The sequence below is a fragment of the Podarcis bocagei genome (assembly GCF_964188305.1).
Source record: "Podarcis bocagei genome assembly, chromosome: 2".
In the NCBI taxonomy this organism is placed as follows: Eukaryota; Metazoa; Chordata; class Lepidosauria; order Squamata; family Lacertidae; genus Podarcis; species Podarcis bocagei.
The window spans coordinates 48,297,894-48,314,230 of record NC_138126.1 but is presented as its reverse complement, the minus strand read 5'-3'; the positions used below and the strand labels follow the sequence as shown (position 1 = coordinate 48,314,230).

The 16,337-nt window shown below is 42.9% G+C and overlaps 1 protein-coding gene across 1 annotated transcript; it reads left to right on the top strand.

Annotated features, from left to right (window-relative positions):
- Positions 1 to 394: 394 nt before the first annotated feature.
- Positions 395 to 6,967, top strand: LOC308582546 (protein SPMIP1). The gene is made up of 2 exons (XM_081185754.1): positions 395 to 1,190; positions 3,368 to 6,967. The coding sequence occupies exons 1-2, from the start codon at positions 734 to 736 to the stop codon at positions 3,484 to 3,486; spliced, it is 576 nt and encodes a 191-aa protein (XP_081041880.1). The 5' UTR covers positions 395 to 733; the 3' UTR covers positions 3,487 to 6,967.
- The last annotated feature ends 9,370 nt before the right edge of the window (positions 6,968 to 16,337 follow it).

Genomic DNA, 16,337 nt, shown 5'->3' with positions numbered 1-16,337 from the left:
CTTTGGGGCTGTATTACGCACCCAAACCCCAGGGTGGGTTTTGAGCAAGGGCACACAGCCAGTTTTGTGGTTTCAGAGAGAGAAATCACAGGCACCACATGGAATGGTAGCCAATCTAACTTTTTGTGGCTTCCGCTGAGTTTGGCTTTGATTTTCTTTGGGTTGAGTCCAATGCAACTTAAAATCGGGGAAATGAAGACTGGCAAATCCCCTGCTTGCTTGTTGCACGACTTGCATTCAAGATGGACTGCTAACTTCCAACCAAGTGTTTTTGTTAAATCACTATTTGTGTGCGTGTGTGCACACTCGTGTGTGTCTCAGGTGTAAATATTCTCTCTAGTCAGCACAAGTGGGAAGGGGGAGGAGGGCAGAGTTCGTTACTTTCAGTTTGATTTACGAGCTCTGCAGTTACAAAGCCCCAGCTAGGTTGTAAGGTAACTAATTCCACCTGTCGGGCAATTGTAGCTGCAAAGAAGCCCACCTAAGTTTTTCAACATTTCACCAAAAACAAACCCTTCCAACGCAGCTTTATGCCTTGTAGCCACCTAGTTGCAGGAGGTGTGTGTGTCAGAGAGAGAGAGAGAGCACACACACAGGCCTTGTTCAGAGGCTGTAATTTGAGAATAGCTTCACTGGCCCTTTTGTGTATGTTTCCTTGGACACCAGAGGCAGGAAGTAACATTTGCCGAGCACACGGTGGTCACCACACAGACTCTGCCATCTCTCTGGGGCCATGAGGGGCCTGCTGACCACGCGGGAGCAAGATGGCTGGAGGGAGCTTATTAACAAGGAGGCCTCCTGCAGGGTCAGCTGGAAGGCAAAATACGGGCACAAATACCCCAGGCGGGTGTCTGACTATGGGGTCGCCAAGAGGAAGTGTTCCTTGCCTGCCATCTGCCCTCCTGAGAAGAGTGCAAGCTCCCTCCGGTGTCAAGAAGTAACTGTGCAAAAAGAGGACAGGCGGCACCTGTCGGGCAAGGAGGAGAAGCAGGAGGAGGAAGGCCCAAGCCTTCAGGAGCCTCTTCCCGAGATGAGGGTTCCCACACCACAGACAACTCAGCTGCTATACCAGGGCTTCTCCCATGAAGGCAAAGGGAGGCACCACTACCTCAAGCAGAGGAAGATGAAGAGCCCTGAGGAGAAATTCTGCTACCCAGTGCTGTCGTCGTGGGAATATGGCTGGCGCTTAGGTAAGAGTAATGAACCAGTAATGGCTATTGCATGGATCCCAGAGCACGAGAGGCATGCAGTAGGCTTAAGATAATGCTTCACCAGTGACAAGAAATATTTCAAGTTGCTTCTGCCTCCCCTGCTTTAATTGTCTTTGTTAGGGGAAATTATTAGGGTGGAATGCAGTGTAGCGCTGTCTGTTGTCCATATGTAATCTCCCCTGCCATGACATGCTTAAATTTGTTGTAGGACTTCCCCTGCTCTCTAGCAGATTTGGGAAGGCACAGGGCACTAACAGGATGTGTCCCTGACAGCTGTCTGTCTTTCCTTATGCACACATGCCGGCTCCTGAACAGTCTTAAGTACAGTCTTAAGAACAGTCTTAAGATGAGAGTGTCGGAGATACGTGCAAATGTATATGTGAACCCGGTCTTTGGGTGGGTGTTTGATTTTCGTTGTTGTGTATACTGTGTATATACGGACAATGACAATAAATAAATTTATCTATCTATCTATCTATCTAAGTATGGTGGCCCACTTACACATTGGCAAAAATCCTGAGGAAATGTATCTCCTCAAAAGAGGCCAGAAATCAGCGCAGTATTTAGCATAAGGTAATTTATATGTTTGCAAATTTGAAATTAATTAGTATAGGTCAAATGGGAAGACTGTGACCAGGTGGCCTGTGTGCCTGCAGTCCAGGTATCAATTGTTGATTGACAACTCCATTGACGTCTGTCTCCTTTGGAGCAGACTGTTCTTCAGTAGAGGACTGTCCTCTCTAAGGTAGGCTGCATGGTCACCCTTTTAAGCTTCGTTCAAAAACACATTTTGAGGAGCAGGAGCTAAATTGTACCTTCCGCTTGCTCTAGTTGCCCTATGCCTGCCTTTCTATCTGTTACCACTTAGCAGCCTTCCTGTTTCATTCTGCATAAGCCCCCAGCAAACCACTGAATTGCGAGCTAAGCATTATTCGTGAGTCACGGTGACAGAAGCCAATCTAGTTCTGTATGCCAGAGTCTGAATAATGTTTCATTTGCTTACATGGTGACTTTGCACTGAGCGCAAGTGTTAAGAAGAAATACAAAACAGTAAGAACTAAATAGAGTGAAGCTGGTGGTGTTTGCCTGGGATGACGCCACCTTTACAGGCCCCACTTCAGAGTCCAAATCCCCATGCAATCATGAACCTTTGGTCAGGCACCAACTCTCTGCCTAACCTGCCTCATAGGATGGTTGCGAGGATAAAATGGAAGGAGGGGGAAGCCACATTTAAGCTCCTTGGAGGAAATGCCTGCCTGCCTGCCCCCTGAATGGTAGAAATTAGGCAGGTGAAGCTTTTAAGATAAAATGATGGGCAAGGGTGCACCTGCTGAATTTCTGTATAGTCTGCTGCTATTACAAGACAGGGAAAAAGTTTGGCATCATCTAAGCCAGGCATAGGCAAACTCTGCCCTCCAGATGTTTTGGGCCTAAAACACCCATCATCCCTAGCTAACAGGACCAGTGGTCAGGGATGATGGGAGTTGTAGTTCCAAAACATCTGGAGGGCCGAGTTTGCTTATGCCTGATCTAAGCATTTATATCTTTTATTAATAGTGGAACCAAGCTGCTGTTTTGTGCATTATTGTTTTATGGAGCAGAGTTTTGTTCAGTGGGAGCTATAAAGCATCGCAGCTCTTCAGATCTATCAGCCTCATTCCAAAAGACCCAAACAGGTTTTAGTGCTTTCTTCTTCAGTTAAGAGCACATACTGGCTTTAGCCAATTGTAAACGCAGGCAACTGAATGATAATCTTGGTCATTTGATAGCCCTTTTTAACCATTGTTGTCTTTTTAATTGTATATATTGCTTGTTTTATGTTGCTATGGCTGTTGGCTAATGCGAATAAAGTTTATCTATCTATCTACAGCATAGGCGGAACTACCTGAGCAGCCCCGGGAAGGCGATGTAGTCATCACAGCTACAGGTGGTGAACTCATGATGATTTGTATGGCAGTCAGTAAAATGCCTGGTGATGATTTCACCAAATCCAGGAAATGGATGACAGGTTTATACTGCTCCTTGCTTATCAGTTTACAAATTGTGACTGTTCTGTAAGGGAATCTGAAAATCACATCATGTGGCAGCTGGCATTCTGCTTTAGGTTATCTTAGGCATGCAATTTTTAATGCTCAATTACACATTTATTTTTCCAGGAGACGTGGTTAAGGACATGAGGACACCAATTCATGGCAAATCCCGAATTGTAAAGGATACTTTCTACTTCAAAAACGGAATCTTCTATCATCCATCAAAAACTGACAAGCTGTCATGAATATTGTTGCTAACTGACATGTGGAAATGTTTGTGCAATGTTGCCTAGCATGGATATTTGTTGTGGTATTGGATCAGACAACCCTCTATAATTACTTCCCTCCATAATTACTCCATCAGATTTAGAACTTGCTTCTAGCCTTCCTCTCCCTTTAGCATGTAGCTCTGCTTCTTGTGTGATTGATGCACAGCACCTATCATTCTGGCAGAGTAACTTACTGGGTTCTTTGTCAAGGATGTGTATATAACCTTGCATACATTTGGGACCAGAGTCTGATTTAGAGCCAATTAATTCATATGGCTGTTGTGATGTTTCTTGTGATAGTTTCCTTTTGTGGTGACATCTTGAAAGAAGACCTGCCGTAGGCTGATTTTTTTAAAAAGCACCTATCACAGTTTATACTAAGATGAAGTTAGAGAACTGCTTTGAAATTCAAAAAGGGTGCAGGTCTGTAACAAAAACTTTTGTGACAAAGTATTCCCAGTTCTCCAGGTAGTGGATCTATGAAAGACCTTTGACTGAGGCCTTGGAGGGCAACTGGCAGTCAGAGTAAACAGTATAGGAGTAGATGGACCAAGTCTGCTCCATTAGTGATTGGGTACATTATCGTATTCTTCCCTGGAGGTTGTGTGAGCTGTTGTATTGGTTCTTAGTCATGGGGTGGAGTACCACAATGACTTTACTATTTTCACTCATGGGAGCGAACCCATCATTCACTTGTATAATAAAGGTAGACTATGAGGAATTTATAGCTGCAATTATGTGTATGTCAGACATGGGTATGCTGATCAGCTGATCAGTCATGGAGACAACGAACTCATGGTGAGCAAAAATTCACAAGACACAGCCCTCGGAGATGGGCAGCTCTGTGGCTTTTGCTATTTTTCCTAGAGGTCTTCAGGCATGGATGTGACTGACTTGTGAGAGTACCCTGGTTTCTTTAGAAGATCATGCGAGAAAGCCATGTTTTGCTGTGTGTCATATCCATAGCAAAGCTCAGACTGAGCAGGAAATTGATCCATGAGCCAAGGTTGCTGCCTGCAGGGGACAGAGGCCCCCCAAGTGAGGTGAACCTGGGGCTACCAGAATTCCCTTGTTTTTCTAAGGGTTATTTTCAGATATGTGATTCCCCACTCCATAGAATAGTCATGACCACCTCAGAATGCCCCTTGTTTCGAAGGCTTTTTGCTGACAGGCCTCCATTGCTCCCAACTGCTGCGTTACAGCCAGGAGAGTGAACAAAAGCTCTGTTGTTACTCGCAGCTCGAACAAGCCTGGCTGAAAAACATGAGATTTAAAATTAAAATGGGGGTTTGTGTGGGTGCTCATGCTCATTTTAAGGGTGCATAAGGCAGGCATGCTTTTCAAGGTTGTCTCCACAGCTGTGACATACAAGTATTTTATATGAAAATTGAGATACCCGAAAAATTGAAGGTGCTCCCTGGAGCCAAGACAAACTGTGCTGCTGCAACTCACAGCTTGTGTTACCCTCATTCTGTATACACTCATACAATGGACTTTGTAACTTCAGCTACTCTCCTGATTTGATCCGGAACCAGGGTGGTGATAATTTTTCTTTCTTTCTTGGCTTTGTTTGCTTGAGAAGTCGAAGAGATCCAGTGACTCACTGCTCCACAGAGACCACTTGACTAGAACAAAATAGCATAAAACAAGAGAGCTGCAAAATAAATTTAGTGAATGGAACCATAAATTTATGTGTGCTAATGTATCTAAAAGGTGGCTCTTTTTCAAGTATATGTGAATAATTTCATAGTGTCTTATGTCTCACTTGACTGAAATTTGATAGTAACATGAAATATACTTTCAGTGTTGTGATTTACTACAGGAATGTTGTCTAATGGGCCAGTAGGGAATAAGGGATGAAAATTTCAGTCCGTGTGTGATATATATTGCTGATATTTTATCTGCTCTCAGTAAAGCCACAACTTAGTCCTGCGATTCAGCTTATGCCGATCCATGGACTGAATAAGAGGCTGCGTCTAGACCAGGCACCCCCAAACTCGGCCCTCCAGCTGTTTTGGGACTACAACTCCCATCATCCCTAGCTAACAGGACCTGGTCCTGTTAGCTAGGGATGATGGGAATTGTAGTCCCAAAACAGCTGGAGGGCTGAGTTTGGGGATGCCTGGTCTAGACCAATACTTATCCCATTTCATTTTGGTTTTAGGCTTCACCATCTCTTTGCATTTCTCTGGACAGGGCTCAGGACAGATAGCAGTATGATAATTATTCTACACCCTCCCTGACTAGCAAATGACAATTTAATAAAAACATCTTCTGGATATATGGATGTAGGAAGCTGCCTGAATTCAGATCACTGGTCCATCTAGCTGAGTATTCTCTGCACTGGTTGGCAGCAGCTCTGCAGGGTTTCAGATACTACTTTTTTCTAGCTGTACCTGGAGTTGTCAGAGATTGAACATGGGAATTTCTGCATTCAAAGCAGAAGTTCTACCACTGAGCTATGGCCCTTTCTCATGCTTGGCCATTGGAAATCTCTTCCCCTAAAGACTCGCTTCCTCTAAAGACCCCTAAAGTTAAGGAAAAGCCACAGGGAGCCCCTCTTTCCGTGCAAAGCCAGTGAACTTAAGAGAACACATCAATTTCTGGGAATGCAAGTGTAGGATTTTATTTCCCCAAGCAATTTCTATATGTGCATACACATGAAGGATGAATGAATGATTCACAGGAAGACCCACAGCCACCACACAAGCAAATCAGGATTAGCACTGTCATATAACTGCCCTGCAAATGAAGTGGAACAAAAGCAGGATGAATGTCCAATAAGCCAGTTGTCTGAATGAGCCCCACATCTGAAACTGCTTGCCTTATGTGGTTATGTTACCTTAGGCAGCATTTCAGCTAGGAAATGACATCTACATTACACGTAGATTTTGTATTTGAGAGTGCAGTATTATTTTGATGATGGGAAATAAACAAAGAGGTGATCTCTAAGTTAAGCACAGCTTTCTTTGGAGATCCCTTCAGAAATACGGACCAAGGAGGAAGCAGCATGATGGAGCCAAACTATTTTTTGGCATCCTAATCTACGGTGAGCCACCTATTTTAAAAGGTTATCAAAATAGCTTCACTGAAACTTGCTTGCTTATTTGTTTTGTCTTCCCAGAATTGGTAGTATTTCCTGCACAGGAATTTTTAAACAGAAGCAGGCCTTTATATCAAATCCTGCAATTAATTTGTCTAATTAGTTTACATAGAAGCTATAGCAAATATGCTTTTTAGTATTTTAGCCTCATTTTATAAAATAGCACATGCATGAACATTTAGTGGTGAGGGCTTGAAGCTGTGCTAATTTGTACAGGAGGAAGGGCGTTGTGAGGAGTCACTAGTAGAATGACAGGAGTGTTGTCTTTGGATGTGGGAAGACAGATATTTAATCCCCATTTAGCTATGAAGCTGCATGGGAGGCTTAGAAGTCAGACTAGTCAGGAAGCCAGAGAAGAAAAACAGCAAGAGGAAACTCCCGACTCTGTCCAGACACAACTAAGCCTAGTGCCACCTAGTGACTAAAGGTTATATTCAAAGAAGGGCTAAGTCACGTCCCTATTAGTGCAAGCATTTCTGCTTGAACAACAAAACTCATCCTGTGTGCCCCTTAAATTTGTACTAGGGGTTCTGCCAACACCCTGGAGCAGATTTGGGGAGGGGGTGGGGAGAGGGGAAAAGTCCCACTGCCCAAATAGATACCCATGCACTGTAGAGACACATTTATCGAAGGCCACCCTACAAAAATAGAATATACAGTGGTACCTCCGGTTGCGGATGGGGTCCTTTCCAGAGCTCCAGTCAGATCTTGAGGTTTCCGCAACCAGAGGTGCTGCTTCTGCGCACATGTGCGGCACAAAAAAGCACTTCTGCACATGTGCACACGACGAAACCCGGAAATATACTTCCGGGTTTGCCGCATGCGTATCCCGAAGGATACGCAAGAAGAGGTGCACATAAGTAGAGGTACCACTGTAATCCCCACCATGAAATTTACAGTGAGTATGTAATTTGAAAGTAAAACCTATAGTCTAGAACGCTCATACACAATTAAAAAACCAAACCACTATTCTCTTCTGTGTTAACAATGATCAAATATTTGCACAAAGAGAATGGGAGAGGTTTAGAGGCATTTTAAACTTCACATAGCATAAACATTCCCAAGAATGTGAGCTGAGAACTAAGTGGTTCAAATGTCACAACTATAAATTGCACTAGGGGTGTCTTAGGCCAGGCACGATCTTGCAGCCTCAGCTTCCCCATGTGGAATGTGGGGATAATACTGACCTGGCCTACGTAACAATAATCCTCTTACAGAGCAGTGGCGTAGCGTGGGGGGTGCAGGGGGGCCCGGCCTCACCGGGCGCAACATCTGGGGGGGCGCTCGCACTCGCAGCTCTCTGCCCCTACCTGGCTCACTCACTCTCTCTCACTGCAGTGCTGGCTGTGCGAATCCGATCCGAGCCGCTGGGTCGCCGCCCACTGTGGAGGGGGTGGGTGCCAGGCGTGCGGTGCGGAGAGAGAGCGAGGGACTATCTGGGGGAGGGACAGTGCAGCGGCCGCCCAGCGCAGTGCTGAGCGTGGGAGAGAACCACACCAGACCAGACCAGGCAGCAGCAAGAAGAAGCTGGCAGCGGCGGCAGCTTAGGGGTTAGGGGGCGCAAATTACTTGCCTTGCCCCGGGTTAGGGGGCGCAAAGTACTTGCCTTGCCCCGGGTTAGGGGACGCAAATTACTTGCCTTGCCCCGGGTGCTGACAACCCACGCTACGCCGCTGTTACAGAGCAATCTTTTAGTTTGATGGGACTTATTAATTTGTACATTTAAGATTGCAGCCTTTGCTAACCTACCTCACAGGGTTGTTGTGAGGCAAAATGAGAACCGAGTGTACACTGCACTGAGCCATTTGAAGGATACAGGTGTGACACATAATGCTGAAGATGGGAGAGTTCCAATCCAGAAAAAGGAAGACTGCATTTTACTCACACAGACTTAATATTTGTACCACATTATGGAAAGTTTGGGGTATTATTCCAATCCTCACACCTGTGTTCATTCCAATGGCTCATTCATTTTTATCTGTATACATTTTTAAAAGACTATATGTTATTGCAGGACTGTGAAAAAGATGTGGTTAGAAATCTGTGCACTAAATATGGCCACAGCCTGAAATAAGAACCTGGGTGGTATTAGCAGCAGCCAGCCATAAAATCAACACCACCTTTCTCGATGGCCACACAGAGATTTTTCTTCTTCACTTTCCCCCACCCGCTTAATGCACCAGGATGTATACAATTTGTGGAGGTGACATATTTCAGGTATCTACAAGGGGCATGTAGGTTATGAACAGAAAAGGCCGGGTGAATCCTTGACATTTCTGCTCCAGCAAAAAATAATAAACACTTGTGTTTACTTTGGCATTACACAATATACTTACTTTTTGCTTTTTTTTTTTGTCCCCATGGGCTATGCTGAGCTATGAATGGTGGGAGGACAAGGGGGCACATTGTGGCTGGGTGGCTAAAGGCCAAGCAGTTGAAAAGTTATGGTTTTGATTAAAATTGACAAGTTAACACTGCTTAGTTTTATTCTTCTCATTTCTAATTGTTGTGGGGGTTTTTTAAATTCCCGCTTCAGAAACAGAGATTTGAGCTTTCATATCTGGCACAAGAGGAGGGGGTCCTCAGTTTCCTCCAGACTGTTCTAGTCTCTCTCGGTTGTTACTTTCCACTTTGGTGGTCAGGCAGCCCAGAGTGAGAAATCAGAACTTGTTCTATCATTCGGTTGAATATACATCAATATGTTACTTCAAAACAGGAGAATAAAATTTAAAACACGGCAAAAAATGTTTTATGGGAGGTGGATTAATGATGTCACATCTACAGCCCAATCAGCACTAGAGATGGAAGGATTTGTCAATTTTGTTTCTTTCAGTTTCTCATTTTCCCATTCTTAAATTCAATCCTGCAGCAACTAGCAATTTGAAAAAAACAAATCATTAATATTATTCAGCATTTTAGTGTGAATTTCTCCTAAGACACATATTTGTATACAGCAATAGATTCATTTTTGTAAATATTATTTGGCTGGAGAACTCCCTTGAAAAATTCAGATAAGTGCAGATTTTGATGGTTATACTTGTTTTGGTGCTGACATTGTTTTGGAATGTATGAAATCGATTGTACTTTAATGAAACTGAATTGAAATGCCCTCCCATTCTTAACCAACTCTACCCAAATGACTTCTGCTGTAGACAGAGTGAATTGGGACTCAGCTACACAGCTGCAAATAAAACATCTTAAATGTGTTGTAGAGTGCAATATACAAATGTGACACTAGATGACAAAAGTGAGCTATGCAAAATTCAATGTATTTTTCAAAATGTTTTTTTAATTAAAAAAAGCATTTTCACAGTGTTTTTATATGTGTGTAGATTCCATCTTAGTTTCCCCTGAGCTTGATCCAGAAGATATGATTGTTTAGAAATACAAACACAGTGAGTTGTACTTCCATAGTGGGTTGTTCATTGCTAAAATAATTGACATCTGAATATAATGCTTTTCTCTGCAAAGATGGACAATGAGGTCATACCAAAACTTTAAATGTATCTCTTATATAGGCCAATTTGGCTTACTCTGAAGAATCACAGGAATTATAGGATTGTAGTCAACGAATGTCTACTCAAAGTAGACTCGCTGAAATGAATGGACTTAAGTTAGCCATGGTCATTCATTTCAGTTGGTTTACACTGAGTGAATATGACCCATAGCTTGGTGGTATGATGAAAACATAGCAAAGCTTATGTTAGGATTCCTTCCTTCCTTCCTTCCTTCCTTCCTTCCTTCCTTCCTTCCTTCCTTCCTTCCTTCCTTCCTTCCTTCCTTCCTTCCTTCCTTCCTTTGATTTATGAATGCCTCAAATCTTTTTCACATTGTGTAGTTACATTAGTCTGCCCACCAAACCCAGCTACAAATGGACAGTTATTTATTTTCCATTTAGCCGGTGAAGTCAAGGGCAGACAGAACAAACAAGGAGCTTTTCAACACAATGCAACGTAGACGAAAATATATAAACAATCCCAAACATTGATTTGAGTGAATAAACAAAGAAATGAGACCATGGCAAACAAGCAGAGATACCCCACGGAAGACAAACGGGAGCCACATCAACCGCACTTGTTTATTTTAAAATGTGAATGTATTTCACTGTGGGGACCAAGAGTTGATAGCTTTTTGATGGAAAGAGAGGTGCGGTTGTGCATTTCTGGCTTCTTCGGAGTGGAATGAAGCCATTTTAGAGGAATAATTTCATTGTTGACACACACAAAATTCTGTAAACCATTATCTGTGGATATTCCCAGACGAGTCACAAGGAAATGACTTCACTAGAGAAAATGGGAGTTTGTCCTGAGTCAGAAGTACTGAGCCCTCAGTTTTTCCTATCTGAGCTCTGTATTTGCTCAACTAGGATTGTTCTAATGAAAACATGGCTGTCATCTTGGGCTTGGCCAGCGAGGCTTCAGAGGACAACTGGGCTTGTAAAAGCGTGGTTTGATCCATGTATATGTATGTGTGTGTGCGTGCGCGCGCACACACTTGTAGAGCTTGAAAATAAATCTCAGGGGAACCTGAAGTAAACAAAACGCAGACCAAACAAATATTCCTGAATTTTTGTCAGAAAAATAAATCAAATGCTTTATATCTGAATCATTGCCTTGTTTTCAACAGCAAGGACTTCATGCTCCCCCTGGTGGGGAAAATGTGATACAAAAAATATATAAAACAAAATGTAGAAATGCTCCTGCTTTTGAGAGCTGCAAGGAAATAAGATAAGGTTTTCAAATTTATTTAAGTTTTCTCCCCACAATGCCCTTCTAAAGTCTCAGGAAGGGCTTTGACCAAAGGATATAGTGGTGGTTGGCCTATTTATTAATTTATTATCATTGTGTATTACTCCTTCATGGATCACTGCCTTGTCGTGGCAAAGGAGCTTGAATAACTCAAAGAAGCAAGAAGATCAAACCTATCCATTCTTAAGGAAATCAGCCCTGAGTGCTCACTGGAAGGATAGATCCTGAAGCTGAGGCTCCAGTACTTTGGCCACCTCATAAGAAGAGAAGACTCCCTGGAAAAGACCCTGATGTTGGGAAAGATTGAGGGCACAAGGAGAAGGGGACGACAAAGGACGAGATGGTTGGACAGTGTTCTCGAAGCTACCAGCATGAGTTTGACCAAACTGAGGGAAGCAGTGCCTGGCGTGCTCTGGTCCATGGGGTCACGAAGAGTTGGACACGACTAAACGACTAAACAACAACATTGTTTATTAAATTTATATACTGAAGATCACACGGTGGGTTACAGCACAATTCTTTAGGGTAGAGAAGCCACCGGCAAATTTAAAAGCTACTCCCTGCTGAAATATGAGAACAAAATAAGTCTCTTGTCCTAGACCAATAGAACAGGGAATGATTGAGTTCTTGCTTGGTTGCATTTCCATTGGAAGCAGGCAACATCCCATCTGAAGCAAACATGTACAGTGGTGCCCCGCAAGACGAATGCCTTGCAAGACGGAAAACCTGCTAGACGAAAGGGTTTTCCGTTTTGAGCTGCTTCGCAAGACGATTTTCCCTATGGGCTTGCTTTGCAAGACGAAAACGTCTTGCGAGTGTTCCGATTTTTTCCCGCTCCCCCCCTTTTTCTAAGCCGCTAAGCCACTAATAGCCTTTTAGCCACTAATCCGCTAAGCCCTTAATAGCCACTAAGCCTTTAATAGCGCTAATCCGCTAAGCCGCTAATAGGGTTGCTTCGCAAGACGAAAAAACCACTAGACGAAGAGACTCACGGAATGGATTAATTTCGTCTTGCAAGGCATCACTGTATTTTGATTGCAACACAGAGCCTTTGCTGCCCTGACACACAGAAGGGGAACAGTAAGTACTGCCCTTTCCCTCAAATTCATGGTGCATAGTACCCAAGGCTGGTCCAATTATTTTTGGCAGAAAATGCCACAGGGTCTCTTCCCAGTAATAAAACTACAGCAGTAATAAATGAAATCACAATTTGCTACCATTGCATCCAAAACCAGCTGCTGGGCAACAAACTCACTCCACCTAGTGGTGTGATCAGCCCTTCTAGTATATCACAGCATGATTCATCATGAAATACCTCTTACCCTGACCTTTGACACCTGAAATGTGTGTTTTCAGGACCCACCCTAGTCCTATGACTGTCATTTAACTGTTTTTTTTAAATACTGAACTTTAAATTGTTGTAATGGGACGTACTGGTGAAGGGTGTGTAAGAAATGAGGTGGCAGTGATTATGACAATATTTTATATGCAAGCAGATCCTGCTATCTGCATGCTTGCTATGCGAAAGGTCACTTATCCAAACATAATTATCCCCAAACTCTACTATACACTCCAGGTTCTGATTCTGATATCCAAACAGACAGTTGGCCCACTTCCTTAATTTCTTGCTTGTTTCTGCTTTGCTGGTCGGCGGCAGCCATTTTGGGGCAGAAGCCATTCAGGGAGGGGAAGATTGGGTGAAACAGAGAGCAGGAGCTATTGGAAAAATAAGTTCCCCCCTTTGTCTCTCTTTGTTGGTTGGCTGTAGACATTTCAGGAAGAAACCATTGGAGGGGAAAATGGGGGTGGGGAGATTGGAGCAATCCCGAATTAGGAATGTTCCCATAGAAATCAATGGACACCGTGGGCTCGTTATGCAAACACTTGTCTACCAAATGATTGTGGGAATGGATTGTGTTCAGTGAGCAGGACCTGCATGTACAGCACATATAAAGTTACAGCACACATAATATCTCCATTATTTGTACAACAGACCTATAATTATCTCCTTATTGCCAATTGGTGGCGGTGGAGAGAAGACAGAGGCTGAGAAACTGATGGCACACCTATGACTCCTAGTAAATTTGTGCCTACAGTAAGATTTGAATCAGGGGCTTGGGAGCTCACTACACCCGTTTTCATTGGATTGTGGTTTCTTGAGTGATATGCATATAGCTTCTTTCTGATAGCCTCTAAGAAATCCTGCATGTCTTGTCAAGTTTCTCAAACTTTGCAATTCTATAATTTTATGATTCATGCAGAACATGTGCCCTAACTACCGAGTCCTTTCCCTGTCTCAGAATCCTAATTTTTCCTGGAATGTGCCTTTCCTAAGGGAGGCCAACCCCACATTTTGAGAACCGCTGCATCAGGTCTGGAGATCACGGTAGTTCTTGTGCAATAACATGTTATTGAAACCTATCTGGTCTGGTGTGAGCCAGTCAGCATGTTCTATATTTATCATTATTCTGTCTTCAGTCTTGGGGGATTGAGACAAGGGGAGGTTATGGAATTGTCTATTCCTGTTTTGTTTCCCCATCAACTTCTTCCATTGTCCTAGCTTGAGCGCATCCTCCCTATGGGATAATTGTCTCCATGTGCCAGTTCGTGTTCCTTTTAAAAACAGTGTCTTGTTTGCATTCCCCAACTACTAAATGTTAAAGAGCATTGATTTCGGGAGACTGCCATGTTTAGAGTCACTGTGTCAGCTTTCATATATTTTTGTCCCAACAGCCGGACCAAAGGCCAAAGTATATAAACGGAAGTTGAATAATTTTGTTTTTTGTAGGGAAGAAAGCAGAGGGAAGGGTGGAAAAACAGAATACTCATAGTTATTAACAAACATTTCCCATGGCATTTCAAAAATCTGCAGTAGAGAGATGTCTGGGGAGGGTGAAACCTCTTTGTTAACAAAGCAGTTATTTGATATCTCCATATTTCTCTCATAAGAAATCACATTAGAGCCCTGATCTATAGTATGTAGAGGAATATGGCTGGCTGACGAAAGTAAGAGAACAAGTAGGGCATTGTTGCATTACTATCTGGCTGTTTGCCTGCACAAAAAATACATTTCTCCTCTCTCTCTGATATATCATTGGCTAGTTCAAATATTCCTCCTTTGGGGCAAAATTAAGTAATGCTGAGGTTCTGCAACAGATTTCCGCTTGCACAACAGAACGTCTTTTCCCTTTCCACTACAGCCCTCTTATTCAGCTGCAAAATCTGCTCCAGAGGGTGAGGGATGGAACATTATCGCATTTTGGGGGCACAGGGAAGAGAGAGAAAGAGGAACTTCCATTGCACTTCATTGTGCACCAAGTTGGATGCAACCCTATGGGCTGTATCCAAATAAAACTCTCACCAATTGAATTTTTCACCCCAGCTGCCCAGCACTGGTGGGCTACACTTCCAAGAAAATGTAAGTCCTACCATCCATCAAATTTTAAAATAGGAGATGCCACATTCCCTTTTCACTCCAATTCATGCCCATTTTAGGATTGCTTTCACTATATCTCCATGCTGATCCTTCTACTGCTGGCCCGTGTGGTTGAACATGGAAGCACCATGGGCTCTGTGGTTCATGGTAGTGAGTGCTGGAACATCAAAATGGAGAGCCAGTTGGTGGTCCTGCACTAAGGTTAAGGCCTTCTGGGATATTATCGACAACGAATTAAAAAAGATATTAAAATATAATTTTAGCAAAAAACCAGAGGCATTTTTATTGGGGTTAATTGGCAAGGAAATTCACAAAAAAGATGTAAATTTGTTTATGTATGCCACAAAGGCTGCAAGAATCCTCCTGGCTCAAAGATGGAAGCAGCAAGAACTCCCCACCCTGGATGATTGGAAGGTAAAGATGGTAGAATTCATGGAACTGGCGAAGTTGACGGGGGAAATCAGGAATCGACCCGATGAAAGGCTTCAAAAGGACTGGAGCAAATGTATTTATTATTTGAAAGAAAATTGTAAACATTTGAAATCATTTGTAGCTTTAACATGAAATGTTTGGTAATGTGGAATTAAGGAGCTAATTTACAAGCTAGAGGCTGATTCTAAAAGTTGATATAAGGTAAAGAAGTGACTATTGAAATGCGATAGATACGTTATAGTTATAGGGATGACAGAAAAGAGGGAGGGAAGGAGGTCGATGCTCTTTTTGAGTAATAATGTAAGCTGTAGATATGTGTAATGTAATGAAATGAAATATGGAAAACTCAATAAAAATCATGATAAAAAAACCAAAAAAACAAAAACAAAATGGAGAGCCAGTGTGGTGTACTGATTAAGAGTGTTGGACTGGGACCTGTGAGTCCCATTTGGCCATGCAGCTCACTGAGTGACCCTGGGCAAGTAATTTCAACTTAACCCCCCTCACAGGGTTGTTGTGGGGGTTAAATGAGGTGAGAGAGAACCATGCGTGCCACCTTTAGCTCCTTGGAGAAAAAGGTGATATATAAATGCAATGAATGAATGAAAAGGGTAAATGCACCAACCAGCTATCTTCCACTCCCACTGGTGTTCTGCAATATGCAAAGAGGGTGGTGGGAAAACTGGCTGTACATGATTACAGATCTAAACAAAGGTGTGTTCCTCCTCTTCAGTTCTCACCCGTTTTGCTGCTTTGCTTTTAAGGACAATCCTTTTTCTAGGTTCATATCAGCCTGCCATGTAATGCTGCCTTTCACTGTGATCTTGGAGAACAGCCCTGGGTTACTTGTATCTCACTTCCAACATGCTGCACATTAATTGATCCAACAAAGGACATCACTTTGTGCATGGTGTACAAAGACAAACAATTTGAATGAAGATAAAACAGATGGTTCCATAAGAGAGAGAAAAGGACAAGAAGCCACCCAAGTCATTAATCAGTCTGACTTGAGGATAATTTTCCCTGTCACCTTAATACGGGAAGAAATTAGATCCTGAGCACCCAAGCAAGATCAAGCTGTGAAATAAAATTTAGTCTAGCGTTACAA

Bases quoted from the DNA above. Each gene is read 5' to 3' on its own strand.
- LOC308582546 (XM_081185754.1), top strand. From the start codon at position 734: ATGAGGGGCCTGCTGACCACGCGGGAGCAAGATGGCTGGAGGGAGCTT. The intron at 1,191-3,367 runs GTAAGAGTAATG...TTATTTTTCCAG, and splicing joins GGAATATGGCTGGCGCTTAG to GAGACGTGGTTAAGGACATG.